Source organism: Mizuhopecten yessoensis, unplaced genomic scaffold, assembly GCF_002113885.1.
Source record: "Mizuhopecten yessoensis strain PY_sf001 unplaced genomic scaffold, ASM211388v2 scaffold716283, whole genome shotgun sequence".
Taxonomy (NCBI): domain Eukaryota; kingdom Metazoa; phylum Mollusca; class Bivalvia; order Pectinida; family Pectinidae; genus Mizuhopecten; species Mizuhopecten yessoensis.
The window spans coordinates 200,433-215,904 of NW_018480039.1; the positions used below are offsets into that span (position 1 = coordinate 200,433).

General features: G+C 38.3%; 1 protein-coding gene across 2 annotated transcripts in view; it reads right to left on the reverse strand.

The window, feature by feature from the left end:
* Nucleotides 1-14,868, reverse strand: part of LOC110442604 (cadherin EGF LAG seven-pass G-type receptor 1-like) — a 47,868-nt gene extending 33,000 nt beyond the window's left edge. Inside the window, exon 1 of one of the 2 annotated variants that reach the window (XM_021486287.1) lies at nt 14,800-14,868. In XM_021486287.1, the coding sequence (XP_021341962.1) occupies nt 14,800-14,866 (67 nt within the window). In that variant the 5' untranslated portion in view covers nt 14,867-14,868. Of the gene's footprint in view, nt 1-3,637; nt 5,091-14,799 lie in introns of those variants that run through there. The other variant, XM_021486286.1, reaches the window with a different exon arrangement.
* Nucleotides 14,869-15,472: the final 604 nt, after the last annotated feature.

The following is a 15,472-nucleotide window of genomic DNA, read 5'->3' on the forward strand; positions in this document are numbered from 1 at the left end:
AAGAGTCGTCGGCATCGAAAGTGTACTTTTGTGGGACAGATTCCTGCAAATTGAAACACGGAACAAATATGTGCAATGGTAATCATAAAGATACTGCTGAGAATTTTTCAATTGTGTTTTATTCAGAAATGTTGATTGGTTTTTAAACCATTATCAATTAGCCGTAAAATTGCTATATGTATAATTCATATCAAGCAGTTTTTGCAATACGACATGTGAGCCAAACTTGTGGCAGAAATTTCGCCTATAGGTACAATTACAGCTGTTTCGTTATCATAAAAAGTTTGTATTCTAATTTGAAATAGCACCGCATAATTCCAGCACCATATTACTCCATCAGATAGGTAGATAATAAGTATCTCCAGCAGGAATAATGATAAAATATTTACCAAACAACGAACAGCAACGTAAATCTATGTTTTATCTATAACAAAGAACACGACTGGTAAGCGGACGCGGTGACTTTTAATACCATTTTACAGCCTAACGCTTATTTGCGCGCTATGAAAATTTTCCTATGCATCACAGGCAGAACACGGTCTCTATCGAGGCATTGTACATAAACCGCTGAAAAGGAAACAAACACCAGTTTTAAACTTTCAAAAAGAAGATTGTTATACGTAAAATACAGTACTATACAGAAAACCTGCTGGTTACTTTAAATATCGCTCTTGTTTACGGTGCATATACTCTGCCTCGTGATATTGGATAACTATAGTGTAGAGTTAGCAAATGAATACTAGTAGCGAAAATCTTTTATTATATATCATACATTGGAAAAAGAACAATCATATATACTACAGAACATATACAATATTTATGTATTTGCCAAGGATTCCTCTACAGCTATTTATTTATCACAAGAACACAAGAGCCCAACGCTTCTCATTGTATTGATACTTTTTTTTATTAAACTGACAAATAACAGACACACACAATATGTCTGGAGCATCAACTATATATAAAACCATGCGCTTTACCTTTAAAAGTACATGTAGTCAATTTGAATATAATAATTACGCATATAGCGCCCCACACAAATTGTATCAACAATCGAGTAGAGTAGTGTTATGGAGTATACAATAATGTAGATAAACAGAACTCAAAATAATATGACTCACAACCAGTTTAAGCAAAACTAGTCCATCCCTACGACATATCATTTACGATTTAGTTACACTTGATGTAGTGCTCTAAGTCGTGTAGTGCAGTGGATAACACACTCGCCTTTGCACAAAGGCGGCCGGGGTTCGATTCCCCAATCGGACGTGAAAAGTCATGGGGTCACTTGCCCGAACGCGTAGGGTTTCCCGGGTACTCCGGTTTCCTCCCACACATTAAGACCCCCCACCCCCTCCCTCTCTTTCGATCGCTAACATCCGGGCCATTACGAATGATATATAAGTTGAAATAAATGTTTCATATTTTATAGTAAAGCAACTAAACTTTATATATAGTTTTCAATGCTGAACAACGGGATTTCATTTATATTCATATGGTAAAAGTGTGACTATTCAAGTTTACATATAAATTTATATTATATAATGTGACGGAACATATTCGGGATAAGTATCACAACACAAGCCAAGGATTCGGACAGACCGTATTATAATGTAACTCTGAGACCGCTTTAGAACTATCAGGACAAATCTACTCTGCGTGCTCTTGATAGTTTACCATCAACAACCAATTTGATGGGAATTTGGTTATAAGTGTTAGACAGTTGACGATGTGTAGACAAGTGCCTACCGAACACTATCGTTATATCATAATGGTAATCTCAGATCAAATAGAACTCCGACTCCGCAGGACGCCAATTTCTGTTTTACATTCTGGTATACAATTTCACCTCACCTGCCACAGTTCGTAAACATCGGCTCGTTAGAGACAGCAAAATAAGAAAGGTTGATTGCTAAAAGTAAGGACAGAGTGTGATGTGTTTACAGTTATATTGTTTTACCGTTATTGGACACTCTGGGCCTTAGAGTTAAACTCGTATGTGTTAGGTTCTGCTATTTTAACTCGGTCAGATATCTTCCCCGAATTTCCTTGATATTTGTCCGACTTCTTATCTTAACTTGGGGTATTAAATATTTGAAACGCGGTTTCATGATTAAAGGGAGTATAATTTGTATAGTTATACAGAACTATTTTTAGGCTAGGGCTATTTTCTTACACAATATGTTTATTTGTTTGTTCAGTAATACGTTTGACCGTCTTACGTCTTGGCATCATCAACGATCATTTGATGACGGCGGTAACTTACAACAATGCCATTTCACTAATTAACATTATTCTGAAAATGGGCTAACCAGGGATATCAGAGGATATAATGTAAGGAAAGAGTACATCAGAGAAAAAACAAATAGATTGTATAAATGTCTTGTAATGGAGATAACAGATCAACTTTTCTCCCGTCTCAATGTGTCCGGGCCCAGTAAGGTTAGGTGGATGGGAACAGACGCTTCTAAAAGGAGTACCAATTAGACGCTTCATACGCAAACAAACTAACGTTAATATCAATTCAAAGCCTAAGTGCTTGTTATACGTAACTAGTGCAAGTGTAATACATAATGCAAGTGGTTTGAACTGCCTGCCGCTGTGCAGATGGTTACAGGAAAAATAGGAGTCTTTCGCGTGGTAAGAAGGGCGAACCTATATAAGCTATATATGTGTTTCGTGCCTATCGTCATGGAAAACGTGGTGCCCTGCACACATATGAAATTCTTATTTTAATTGAACTACAAACATATTTTCACCGATATTAACAGGTGGTTTGTACAAGTGATTTTACCGGTGACGTTGAAAGGAGGAAGAAATGCCAGCATAACATATCATTATACAATATATACAATATCAGTAACTCTGCCTAAATATTTAATGTGTCTGTAGTATACAGCTATATACCGGTTGTTTATGTAACATAGGTTCTGTGTGGACGAGCAGACGAAGAACAAGGTAAACTGTTGCTTGCCTGTTCAGTATTTATCACTTCAGGCTGCAATCTCATGTGAGTGAGTAACACTCGTAAACCAACATCAAACACTTCCAATAACAAATGGGTTTTCTGTTCTAGGTACAAGTTGTAAACCTATTTTACAGGTCTTCTTTATACAAACAAATTAAAATGGAGAAATCTTGCAATATCCAACCGGTACAGCTTCATGGTACAAATGTATAATCTATTGGTAATTTTGTTTCCGATATTGAGTAAGGTATTACTACGTTGTTCTCTTTATGTTTACAGAGTATTATTGACAACTACAAAAAAGAGCAAAGACGAATTTTGATTAAGCACCGTGAATATCAACAGATGCAAACAAATGACACTATAATCTGCGAGTTTCACCCTTCAATGTGTTTAGCTTTCTATCTCAATTTTTGCCATTTAATCTGGCCCACAGCACGTTCACAACACGCGCCGTCAAACAATTCTTCTCACGACATATTAAAAAAACCCAATATACCTTGAAACCGTCATTTTCAATCGTTAATCTCTCGACATCAAGAACAAAACGATTTTCAAAGTTTTATCATAACATATACCCTTCAATACATTTACAACACTTACCCCGCGACACAACGTCACTTACCCCTTCACATGACATCACTGACCCAACGGCATCACGTCACTTACCCCGCGAAACTTTCACTCTGATGTCGAACAGGCGTGGTTTAGACGGAGGCCCAGGAGTGTTTTTTGGGACCCCGGCACGTATTTTATACCCTGAGAGCGATGATTCCTGATCCATGGATCTAACCCTTCTGACGTTTGACGTACTCTTGGGATGAGAAACGAGCGCCCCTCCCCGAGAATACCTGTATGGTGCTACCCCGGTATCCACCCGGGCTACAAACAACGTCCAAACCGCAATGTTCAGTACACCAAAACATATACCGTACATACTGTCTCCGTGTCACTGGCTGTCATCGTCGCTCATCGTTACATGTCACATACGGCGGCACGCACGTATCTCCAAATGATATGGTGATGAAATCCGTTTTGTTTCATCTATAATCCTGATTGTTGTATTCTGTAGCCATCATTAGGCTCTGTCATATCCATTAATACCGAATTCACTTCCCATTCAACGTTTTCACTGCGTTTTGTTATAGGGGGAGCATCCATGTGTTTAAAACATTCAATGGCAATTTTGATAACTGTAAGATAGCTCTTGTTCAGTTATAACAAGTCTTAGGACAGTGTCATATTGTAGGTCCCAGGTTGGATGATTAAGAAATAATGCTCAGTGACACTGCCCACGTGTCTACACTAGATGTTTAACCACAGTTGCTATTTATAATATAAGGTATTGTAACTATAAGAAAGCACCTGCTATCTTATTGTCGCCCCATCATATAGACAAACCTCATAAATTAGCTTTCGTTATCACCTGCCTCACAGACTAAACTAATTAGTATCCCTGTCCACTGGTCCGTGTGTATCTGGAAGGCCACGCCCCATGGCCCCCTTAAGAGTTGTGGTTACCCCACGAGTTGACACCGACGCTAGATTTGACATTATTAGGTCACTGGATCATGTATCACCCGGAACACTAACAGGTACAGGGCCATCTGTAGCATCGCTGAAATTCTTAAATCTTCTTTAAAAGTCCAATGTTAGTCCCTCGAACACATTCAGATAGACAAGCACTGTAAGCGATATGTTAAAGAAGCTGATTATTAACTACACCAGAATTTCCGTCGTAAGATGTTTTCAACTTTGTCAATGCGGCATTACATTAAAGTATATTGAATTAATAACACTGAAATATTTCCAGCATACTAGTGCGTGTGTGTATATTCCTGGTAGCTCTATGATATTAACTCAATGCATTACGTTATAATCTATATTGCAAATCAGTGGGATTCCAATAAAACACATAAATTCTGCACGTAATAACATTGGAACATGTGACGTGAAATTACTCAGGAATTCTTTGATGGAAATTATGAACTTAAGTTTGATCCTTTGGGTAACAGGCGAACAACTGTTGGCGGACTCGTGCGCGTGATCAAGTGTATTTACCCAATATATAGTCAATGACGTTGTATGGTGGTCGACAGGGCAACCACTTTATAACCACCTCCCGCCAGCACCTGACTAGAGAGGAGGGTTCAATAACAGTTCAGTCACTATACAATCGTACGACAACACTATAGAAAGCGGCGAGGAAATCTACGGAATCAAATTCGTGTTAAAGCCAGAAGTTAGGGGGAGCGGGGAGGGGGACTCGGAAAGTGTTTAAGGCATATATTATGCTAAGAATGGCCATTAGGAAGGAGCTTCCGCTATCATTGAGGAATCATCTGGAGGAAATGTTTGGTTGAGAAAGGGTTCTGAATGGTTACAGGAATCCAAGCAGTGATTGATAGGAATAGGTTTGGTATTGCAAACAAAGCGTCAAAGTAACATAATGGATCCATCAAAATAACCCCTGATTACAGAACCTTTGTACCTCAAACTTATTACTGATTCATCAATGTCTCCACATAATACCATAATTACCAGGCGAACGGAACGACCCCTGGTGCAAACGTTGTGCACGCGAAGGAAGTGAGTAGATCTGAGGCAGAGAACGACAGAGATATAGAGCCAAACAACACAGACACACAGCAACACTACCCCGACCTGGTGCTTACGTCACGTCATAATTGTAAATTGTACAGAAAGGATGAAGCTTTGGTAAGAACGGTCACAGGAAACATTATGTAAACAATTCGCTCGGTAAGTTTCAATGTAAGACAGATGGGTGTACGCACCTTTGAGAAAAAAAAGTACCCGCATTTCACTATTGCTGTCAGTTGTGTTTGAGGAAGATAAATCTTCGGATGCATTGTTCGTAAATTTGTGTTAGGAAGAATTTTGATTAGAGATAGGTGTTTGAAGCGCTGACAGACTTGTGCTTATCTAGTGTTTGCGTTCACCAGTAGATGTACTCTTAGCAGAAACCTAATGACAACCTATGTCGTTCTGACTCTGTGGGTGTGTTTTTGTTGACCGTTACAAGTGCTATTTGTTTTCCTATCACAATCGCTCGATTGCAAGCTGCTCAACATTTTTTCATTGGATGAGCAATTACTTATTACTACTTTTGATTGATAATATTTAAAAAAAAATACATTGCTCTCTGTATAATTAGCAAAATTGCTCATTTGCGCTCTGCAGTATATGGAAATAAACGGTATAGAGTTACAAATTCACGTGTTAATATATTATGCATATCTATGCTATGTGATTCGTATGCACATCGTTGTTCTTCGTGTCAACATACGAAGATACAGTATTTACAAGTCTGATTGTAAAACCTATTCAATTTATTTTCAATCTCACCGGAGTCCTTGTCCTTACGTAAGGAGCCAACGATCGAGTTATTGTTTGTGACACTGAAATCTGTTTCTCATTCTCAGTTTTTGTGTTTAGATTAGTAAAAAAATGTTCAACTACTTCTTAGAAGTTTTGCTCTATTTATAACCCTTTTCTTCCCCCCCCCCTTCCCCCGAAAAAAACATTAAAATCAAAATTTAAATAAAATAAATCCATATCTATGACACTATTCTTTCTTTTGTCATGGTACCTGAGGCTAGTCACGTACAGATGGTACATGTGCCTGGTTATGTCAACGTCTAAATGACATATACCGCGCACAATAATTACTGGAAGTTGATCAAAGTGATGCCGACCTCAAAATCTATGTCCAATGTATCCGATAAGTCAGTCAACGCTGTGTCTGGAGCCCATGGTCCACGAACCTCCCTGCTATGTACAGCGTTATCAGACAGCAAATCCTACACGTGTTAATATTTTAAAGGATTCATACAGCGTCCAGAGCAGTTTTATTAACACTTCTCAGACGATATGGAGGAGATTGACAATCCACATGTCCCGTCATCGCTGTCCCGATAATGCCGGAGTGGTATGATAAAAAGTTTCTCACATACTGAAACACTTGTTGAACGAAACACTATGTAACCGTCAAAAGACATTTCAACAAAGATGATAAACGACTTTTTATCCTTAATTTAATGACGATCTTTGAATAAATCATGCTTGATGATATAAACACTTTGAAATACATCATAGTACTGTCAAAGAACGTGTGAACGCTCCCAAGGATGTCCATTAGTTTGACTATACACTAGGGTAACTACAGCAGTCATCAATGGACGCCGTATAAAACATGCGACATCGCTGTATTTGTAGTTACAGACTAATATATTCGTCTCGCTACTAAGGCCCTCCTAACACCTTTACTTCAAACCAAATTCTGGATACAGGGGTATCAGTGTTACTTGAACTAGATGACCAGTCATCAGGTTTGACCCAACTTTTTCAGTAAAACAGACATTTTAGGGGAACAACAGACATATTGGGGGCCAGCTTGTCTTACTAGTTATGTATCGCTCTGATACAAATGCCTGTTCGTTGTTTGATAATGGATGGTGATCATGAAATGTAGATTATAAAGGAGGCGAAAACCTTTGCCGGTTAAGTCGTAAACATGTTCCCTTCTGACAATAGCAAGAATTAGCCCAGTGAATGACAATGGTCAATGCACGTTAGATGTAAGGCTATGCTGAATAAAATGTATTGAGTTCAAGTGTATTTACGGTACCAACCGTGATCTAAATCCCATTGTATAACAAATGAGAAGTGATTCGCAAACCTTTAACGTATAAGAATTAATTACTTGGATGATTCTATATACATTACTGTCAACACATGACTTGTCTCAAGTACCAGCAGCACGTGTAAATAGAACCGCATGTCAAACAAAATGCTTTTGTGTGGGTAAGGATTGTTTACACATGTATGCTACCCAGAAACACCAAGATCCTGTAACTATGTGAATAAAGGCAGCGTTTGATCCCCATTATATTGTAACGACTAAACCAAAGGGAACTTCCACGTATATCACTACTTGGTCTCTTTTCTATATTGCTTTTATGTTATACTAGTTATACACTGTATGTATAATTACTTTGTTTGTTTGACCGTAGCAAGTGTACATCATTACAGCATTGCTTGTCGCAATAATAGCTCTCTAGAGCTGTTGTTCTTTGTTAACATGTAAGCGACTTTAAATATAGTTTCTTGTATATTTTATCTAGCATTACTGAATTTCGTTGACAGATAATATCAATTACGACATTGCATATCGACATTAATTTAAGATTCAGCACCTTGTTGCAAAATCGATACGTGTGAAGGCAGTTTGATAATGTGGTTATATATATATATAATCTCAATATTTGTGATATTTAATGATATGCGTGTGGGCAAAAGTCCTATAATCAAATAACATACCTAAATATATAACATTATTACCTAAGCTGGGACACAGTATTGCCCTTTGGGTTATTAAATTGAATAATTACTTTCATAGTACCTGCACGTAAAAACCAATTATCATGTTCTGTTCTTTTAACGTGCCATGTTGGTATCTTATTGTCAATCCACATTGACGATGATATATCCATTGACACAAGAACACATGATAATAAAAGACGCAGAGCATCCTTTGTGCATGTTAATGTGCGGACTAGGGATTGGTAATTGACAGTTTTGTTTATAAACTGTGTCTCATTTCTCCGAGGTCTGCAGCTATATGCGTCACTGCCTGCACTGTCAGTACATGTGGTGCATGTTAAGATGCATGTTTTATCTGGCACACCGAATACACTATGTACAATGGGAGGCATTCACACCTGTGGAAGGAAGGTTCCCTTTGATCTTACCGACATTAATTAGGCTGTGGTAAAAAAGCACTGAGAACTGATGTGTTTATTGTTGTATAGGGTGACAGAACTTTATAGGCAAACACTTAACGCTATACTTACTAAACATATAGTGTATAGTGGGTAATGTGAGGGTGCATATCACTTCCTTACTTGTATCACTTCCTTACTTATTACAGCATCTATTGTCTTCGGTTACTTGAGGATATAACCTACTTTGTCTGGGGTCACTTGAGGATATAACCTACATTGTCTGGGGTCACTTGAGGATATAACCTACATTGTCTGGGGTCACACAAGATAGATGCCTTATTAACCATACTCTACAATGCTTGGCAATCGTGTGAGGAAACAAACCAGTACCTTCCTACCTATAGCCTATACTATTTGGGGTCACATAAGGATAATGTGTACAGTGTATACAGGGTCATTTGAGGGTACATACCAATACATTACTAACTATAAAGCATGTATTATCTAAGGGTCACATGGGATATAGAGTATAGTATCTAGGGGTCATGTGAGGATACATATCAATGTTAACTTACTAATTTACTTACTAACTATAGCCTTTATTGTCTGGGGCCACATAAGGATATAATCTACAGTGTCGGAGGGTATCATGTGAGGATGAAGTACAATACCTTACTAACTATAGCCTTTATTGTCTGGGGCCACATACGGATATAGGCTACAGTGTCGGAGGGTATCATGTGAGGATGAATTACAATACCTTACTAACTATAGCCTATATTGTCTGGGGCCACATACGGATATAGGCTACAGGGGCGGAGGGTATCATGTGAGGATGAATTACAATACCTTACTAACTATATCCTATATTGTCTGGGGCCACATACGGATACAGTCGACAGGGGCAGAGGGGATCATGTGAGGATGCATTCCAATAACTTAATAACTATAGCCTTTATTGTCTTGGGTCACGTGCTATATATAGTTTGCAGTGTCTTCGGGTCATGGGAGGATAGATGCCAATTATACATACTTCATTAACAGTAGTCTACAGGAGGGTATCATGTGAGGGAGCATTCCAATTCCTTTCTAACTATAGCCTATATTGTCTGGGGCCACATACGGGTATAGTCTACAGTGTCAGAGGGTATCATGTGAGGGTGCATTCCAATACCTTACTAACTATAGCCTATATTGTCTGCGGCCACATAAGGATATAGTCTACAGTGTCGGATGGTATCATGTGTGAATGCATTCCGATACCGTACTAACTATAGCCTACATTGTCTGGGGCCACATAAGGATATAGTCTACAATGTCGGAGGGTATCATGTGTGAATGCATTCCAATACCTCACTAACTATAGCCTATATTGTCTGGGGCCACATAAGGGTATAGTCTACAGTGTCGGAGGGGATCATGTGAGGGAGCATGCCGATACCTTACTAACTATAGCCTATATTGTCTGGCGCCACATACGGATATAGTCTACAGTGTCGGCGGGTATCATGTGAGGAAGCATTCCAATACCTTACTAACTATAGCCTATATTGTCCGGGGCCACATAAGGATATAGTCTACAGTGTCGGCGGGTATCATGTGAGGAAGCATTCCAATACCTTACTAACTATAGCCTATATTGTCTGCGGCCACATAAGGATATAGTCTACAGTGTCGGATGGTATCATGTGTGAATGCATTCCGATACCGTACTAACTATAGCCTACATTGTCTGGGGCCACATAAGGATATAGTCTACAATGTCGGAGGGTATCATGTGTGAATGCATTCCGGTACCTTACTAACTATAGCCTATATTGTCTGCGGCCACATAAGGATATAGTCTACAGTGTCGGATGGTATCATGTGTGAATGCATTCCGATACCTTACCAACTATAGCCTATATTGTCTGGGGTCACATACGGATATAGTCTACAGTGTCGGAGGCTATCATGTGTGAATGCATTCCAATACCTTACTAACTATAGCCTATATTGTCTGCGGCCACATAAGGATATAGTCTACAGTGTCGGAGGGAATCATGTGTGAATGCATTCCAATACCTTACTAACGATAGCCTATATTGTCTGGGGCCACATACGGGTATAGTCTACAGTGTCAGAGGGTATCATGTGAGGGTGCATTCCAATAACTTAATAACTATAGCCTTTATTGTCTTGAGTCACATGCTATATATAGTTTGCAGTGTCTTCGGGTCATGGGAGGATAGATGCCAATTATACATACTTCATTAACAGTAGTCTACAGGAGGGTATCATGTGAGGGAGCATTCCAATTCCTTTCTAACTATAGCCTATATTGTCTGGGGCCACATGCGGATATAGGCTACAGTGTCGAAGGGTATCATGTGAGGGAGCATTCCAATACCTTACTAACTATAGCCTATATTGTCCGGGGCCACATAAGGATATAGTCTACAGTGTCGGATGGTATCATGTGTGAATGCATTCCGATACCTTACTAGTATCTAGGGGTCATGTGAGGATACATATCAATGTTAACTTACTAATTTACTTACTAACTATAGCCTTTATTGTCTGGGGCCACATAAGGATATAATCTACAGTGTCGGGGGGCATCATGTGAGGATGAAGTACAATACCTTACTAACTATAGCCTATATTGTCTGGGGCCACATACGGATATAGTCTACAGTGTCAGAGGGTATCATGTGAGGATGCATTCCAATAACTTAATAACTATAGCCTTTATTGTCTTGGGTCACATGCTATATATAGTTTGCAGTGTCTTCGGGTCATGTGAGGATAGATGCCAATTATACATACTTCATTAACAGTAGTCTACAGCACTCGAGTGCTTATAACGTGATCATTACCTTACTAAATTTAGCTTTATTATCTAAGGTCACGGGAGGATAAAAAGTTATAATACCTATCTTATTTACGTTATTAACTAATATTATATTAAATTCCTCGCAGTCAGATTGGTCGGATCATATATAGGTGACCAGTCCTCAAAAACTCATGTAGACTGGTTATCTGGTGATTATCGATTTCTAAATATAAATATAGCCTATTTGGAAATTCCCCGGAATCTGTCGTAGCGCATGCGCAGTTAGACTGGAACGTGATCTATCAGACGCCGATTGGAATTCCAACAAAGGATGGCAGCTGGCGAACGCTTCGTCTCCGTTGTTAACTCTGAAAATGTCCAAAAACTACTCGACGATAAAAATGCTGTTAACACAAAAAAGGCCATGCTTATCTAAAGGAAAAGAACCTTGAAAATGTCTTCGAAAGCTACGATGCCGAACTGTTGTTTTCGGCTAAATTTCACACGGAGGCTCGTTCCAGTACAGGTTAACCAAACAAAATGTTATTTTTGAAGCATATAAAAAAATCCAGTTATGGGCTTTTGTGATAGAAAATATGATGTGATATGAACATGAAAAAATGATATTCGCTTTTTCAGGTTCATATCACATATAGACACCACACTTAGCCTACAGTGTCTGGTGTCACTCGAGGAGAGACTTACCAAAGCGTACAGTGTCTGGTGTCACACGAGGAGAGTTACTTAAAGTCCTATAGACACCTCACTTACCATAGCCTACAGTGTCTGGTGTCACACGAGGAGAGACACTAATGATCCTATAGACATCTCACTTATCATAGCCTACATTGTCTGGTGTCACACAAGGAGAGATACTTATGATCCTATAGACATCTCACTTATCATAGCCTACAGTGTCTGGTGTCACACAAGGAGAGGCACTAATGATCATATAGACATCTCACTTATCATAGCCAACATTGTCTGGTGTCACACAAGGAGAGACACTAATGATCCTATAGACATCTCACTTATCAAAACCTGCAGTGTATGCGGTCACACGAGGAAAGATACGTATGATCCTATAGACATCTCACTTGCAATTGCCTAGTGTCTTGGGTCTCTCGAGATGAGATACTTATGATCCTATAGACATCTCACTTGCCATAGCCTACAGTGTCTGATGTCACACGAGGAGATATACGTATTATCCTATAGACATCTCACTTACCATAGCCTACAGTGTTAGGGGTCACACGAGGAGAAATACGTATTATCCTATAGACATCTCACTTGCCATAGCCCACAGTGTCTGGTGTCACACGAGGAGATATACTTATGATCCTATAGACACCTCATTTACCATAGTCTACAGTGTCTTGGGTCTCTCGAGGAAAGATACGTATGATCCTATAGACACCTCACTTACCACAGCCTACAGTGTCAGGGGTCACATGACGATAGACATGCGTTCTACCTAAATATGTACATGTTCCATTCGTGAGGAGGCCTGCAGTGCCGTCGGATAAATGTGAACATCTACCCTTTATATGCCTTATGTATTATAACCCACAAAGTTGTTCGTTCTTGGATATTTTTAAACCGAAATTCATATGTTACCAATGTATGAATGTTATCAAATCGCCATAACTGCACAGTTTACACGAGCATGTACGTTATATCAGTGAAAGTTGTTATAGTGAAAAAAGTGCCAGTGATATGTACGTTGGGATGAATTACAAATATTAAAACTAGATAAGTATACAGTTTTAACACAAAGTAGACAATTAACATCGAAATGGTGACAAAATTACGGAATGAGATGAGCAATATGTGCCGACTACTGTAATCAGCTACAATGTCATAAAACGAATAAGAACTGTGTATGCTATTAATCTTTAAATACTGTAATTTACATAGGAAATTTAAGGATAACATAGATAGTATTATTTACGAAAATTGTTGTAATACCTAAAGCAAATGTACGGTGGCACAGATTGGGCATATTATGTGTATAGCGATACCGTCCAAAGGGAAAGAACTCTCGCCTATTCTTCAGCCTTTGTTCAGTATTGAGTATGTGTGCCGGTATAAGGATTAAATCACTATATTTACATTTGCATGGCATTATCACTATATAGCCTCTTTGAAAGCTGTGTCGTTGATGAGACTTTAATTACCATACATCACGAGACACAATTCTTAGCGTATTAATACAACACTGACCGGAACTACAATATCCAAAATAAATAAACATGACGGCTGCTGAAATATCGCTGGGCATTGTGAGATTTGACAATGTCATTGTAAATTTATGTGCAAAAAAATGAATTAAAAAAACCCCTTTTATTACAACGAAAACAAGACCAAGGTCTGCAATATCGTACAAAATGCGCATCGGTTGAAATCCCCAATGCCGGCAATGGAAACAATTTTAACGCTCATGCAGTTTATCCGAAATATCGTCTGTTACACTGCACTGATCAACATGGGTTCGTTACAAATGTCTGAAATACACATATCCTATAGACCTACTGACACATATGTAACAGACCTACTGATATGAGTCACAGAACACAAACATTTCAGACATTTGTAACGAACCTGTGCTCCGTCGCAAGATTACTCACTTCAAACGCTATCAGTTTCACGCGTCTCGCATCCACGGTTCCTCAGTTTTTGACAACATGTCAAATAACGAGGCTATTATAGAATCTGCCGACTGTTGTCAGGTTCCCATACAATCAACAAATAAATTCACGCCTTGATTCTTCACAAAATGAGTAAAGAGAAAAGTTCGAATTAACTTCCAAAAATAACTCCCTCGTGGAGGGCAAGGTCGGATTGACGGTGTTCACTGTATTTGTCCATGCGCGAAATTTGTTCCGGGGAAAAATCGAAACAATTTCAAATCTAACTTTCAGCTCAGAGTTCTATTGATAAACTTAAATCACCCTATAGACATATCATACGCAATTGTATTGATACTGATTTGTGGAATAAAATTGAAGTGTTTGTTAAACTTTCAAAGTACTATTTTGTTTGCCAATCAGCACGCGACAATACGCTGTTCAAACTATTGAACGAAATTGTGTGGACTGTCGATACGGCGGGCATTTTTAATTTTAAATATAAATTATAAGTTAAAAAAGAACATAAGAGGCAGAGAAAACATAAATATAAGTATTGAACTGTTTTTGTATGGTATTTATGATCTATTTGAATGACACAATTTTGCAAGCAAACAACATAATGCTTAAGTAATATCTTACCTGTCTGTGACGTCACAGTGTGGAGGATGAAGAGGAGAATCGTCCCTGTCCAAACCCACCGTCTCATCTCGTTACCTGTGTGGAAAGTAATCACATGTATATGAGTTTAATACAAAATAATAAATCGACACATCTCAATATCACAGTTAGTCAGTGTCCTACAAATCAACAAAATGTTGGATATCACCGCTTCACAAAGTAACAAAAATTCTACCAAAATAAGTCTTAGAGATTTATTATTTATTTTTAGAAAATTATCGAAATCACATATCTGACAAACTTTTGAAGTGTACTGTTTACCTCTATGGTAAAAAAAAATGCAAGAAAAGTGAAGTAAAATATAGATTTACCAAAACATTGCACCTGAATCATTGCATAAAAAATATCGATTTGACAAAAGCATTCTCAATTTATAAAGATAGACAATGTCATAAGTTATTTGAAAAACAAAGTTATTTAATGACGAATACATATCGTCACTCTTCAAATTGGGCCCATAGGGCTTATATGAAGCAATTTTAAACCCCAGGTAAAATAAAAGGTCACTAATACAACTTGCATATGAGACAATACACGCGGAAATGCTTCAAAGCTTATTAAAATATGTTCTTTATGTATGATTTAGGCATGTATGACCCATTTTGGTTAAGATATCTTGGAACAAGAGATGAGG